At 37.4% G+C, this 1,819-nt stretch overlaps 1 protein-coding gene across 1 annotated transcript; it reads right to left on the bottom strand.

The window, feature by feature from the left end:
- Positions 1-244: 244 nt before the first annotated feature.
- On the bottom strand, positions 245-823 carry LOC129355925 (gastrula zinc finger protein XlCGF57.1-like; the record flags this gene model as incomplete). The annotated part of the gene is made up of 1 exon (XM_055025568.1): positions 245-823. A coding segment is annotated over one exon (579 nt), but the record flags the coding sequence as incomplete, so codon positions are not given.
- Positions 824-1,819: the final 996 nt, after the last annotated feature.

Below are 1,819 nucleotides of genomic sequence, written 5' to 3' on the forward strand. Positions count from 1 at the left end.
AAATGTTATTACAATGAAATTAATAGTGAACTTTAAGACTTTCACCAGTGTGAATCCTCATGTGCTGAGTTAAACAAAGTTTATGACTAAAACTTTTTCCACAGTTCTCACATGAAAACGGCTTTTCACACAGTGTGAATCATCATGTGTTGAGTTAATGCCTTTTTCCACTAAAACTTTTTCCACAGTTCACACATGAAAACGGCTTTTCACCAGTGTGAATCATCATGTGTTGAGTTAAATGCTGTTTACGACTAAAACTTTTTCCACAGTTCACACATGAAAACGGCTTTTCACCAGTGTGAATCATCATGTGCCGAGTTAAACAAAGTTTATGACTAAAACTTTTTCCACAGTTCACACATGAAAACGGCTTTTCACCAGTGTGAATCATCATGTGTTGAGTTAATCCCTTTTTTTCAGTAAAACTTCTTCCACAGTTCACACATGAAAACGGCTTTTCACCAGTGTGAATCATCATGTGCCGAGTTAAATGCTGTTTTCGACTAAAACTTTTTCCACAGTTCACACATGAAAACGGCTTTTCACCAGTGTGAATCATCATGTGCCGAGTTAAATGCTGTTTTCCACTAAAATTTTTTCCACAGTTCACACATGAAAACGGCTTTTCACCAGTGTGAATCCTCATGTGCCTAGTTAAACAAAGTTTATGACTAAAACTTTTTCCACAGTTCACACATGAAAACGGCTTTTCACCAGTGTGAATCATCATGTGCCGAGTTAAACAAAGTTTATGACTAAAACTTTTTCCACAGTTCACACATGAAAACGGCTTTTCACCAGTGTGAATCCTCATGTGCTGAGTTAAAACTCTGTTTATGACTAAAACTTTTTCCACAGTTCACACATGAAAACGGCTTTTCACCAGTGTGAATCATCATGTGTTGAGTTAATGCCTTTTTTTTACTAAAACTTTTCCGCAGTTCACACATGAAAACGGCTTTTCACCAGTGTGAACCATCATGTGTTGAGTTAAATGCTGTTTACGACTAAAACTTTTTCCACAGTTCACACATGAAAACGGCTTTTCACCAGTGTGAATCGTCATGTGCTGAGTTAAACAAAGTTTATGACTAAAGCTTTTTCCACAGTTCACACATGAAAACGGCTTTTCACCAGTGTGAATCATCATGTGTTGAGTTAATGCCTTTTTTCAGTAAAACTTCTTCCACAGTTCACACATGAAAACGGCTTTTCACCAGTGTGAATCATCATGTGCCGAGTTAAATGCTGTTTTCGACTAAAAACTTTTTCCACAGTTCACACATGAAAACGGCTTTTCACCAGTGTGAATCATCATGTGCCGAGTTAAATGCTGTTTTCCACTAAAACTTTTTCCACAGTTCACACATGAAAACGGCTTTTCACCAGTGTGAATCCTCATGTGCCGAGATAAACAAAGTTTATGACTAAAACCTTTTCCACAGTTCACACATGAAAACGGCTTTTCACCAGTGTGAATCCTCATGTGCTGAGTTAAACTCTGTTTATGACTGAAACTTTTTCCACAGTTCCCACATGAAAACGGCTTTTCACCAGTGTGAATCCTCATGTGCCGAGTTAAATGCTGTTTTTCACTAAAACTTTTTCCACAGTTCACACATGAAAACGGTTTTTCACCCTTATGAATTCTGATATGATCACTGACAGCATATTTGGCAGTCAATTGTTTTTTACAGATGACACCTGATAAAGGTTTTCTTCTGTCCTGATGTTGGTTCTCAGTTTCATCAGGCTTTTTTAACATGTCTTGGTTCCTGTTTGGTTCTGATTCAGTTTGGTATGTTTGCTCATCAAC

The sequence above is a fragment of the Poeciliopsis prolifica genome, unplaced genomic scaffold, assembly GCF_027474105.1.
Source record: "Poeciliopsis prolifica strain line A6 unplaced genomic scaffold, Auburn_PproV2 SCAFFOLD150, whole genome shotgun sequence".
Taxonomy (NCBI): domain Eukaryota; kingdom Metazoa; phylum Chordata; class Actinopteri; order Cyprinodontiformes; family Poeciliidae; genus Poeciliopsis; species Poeciliopsis prolifica.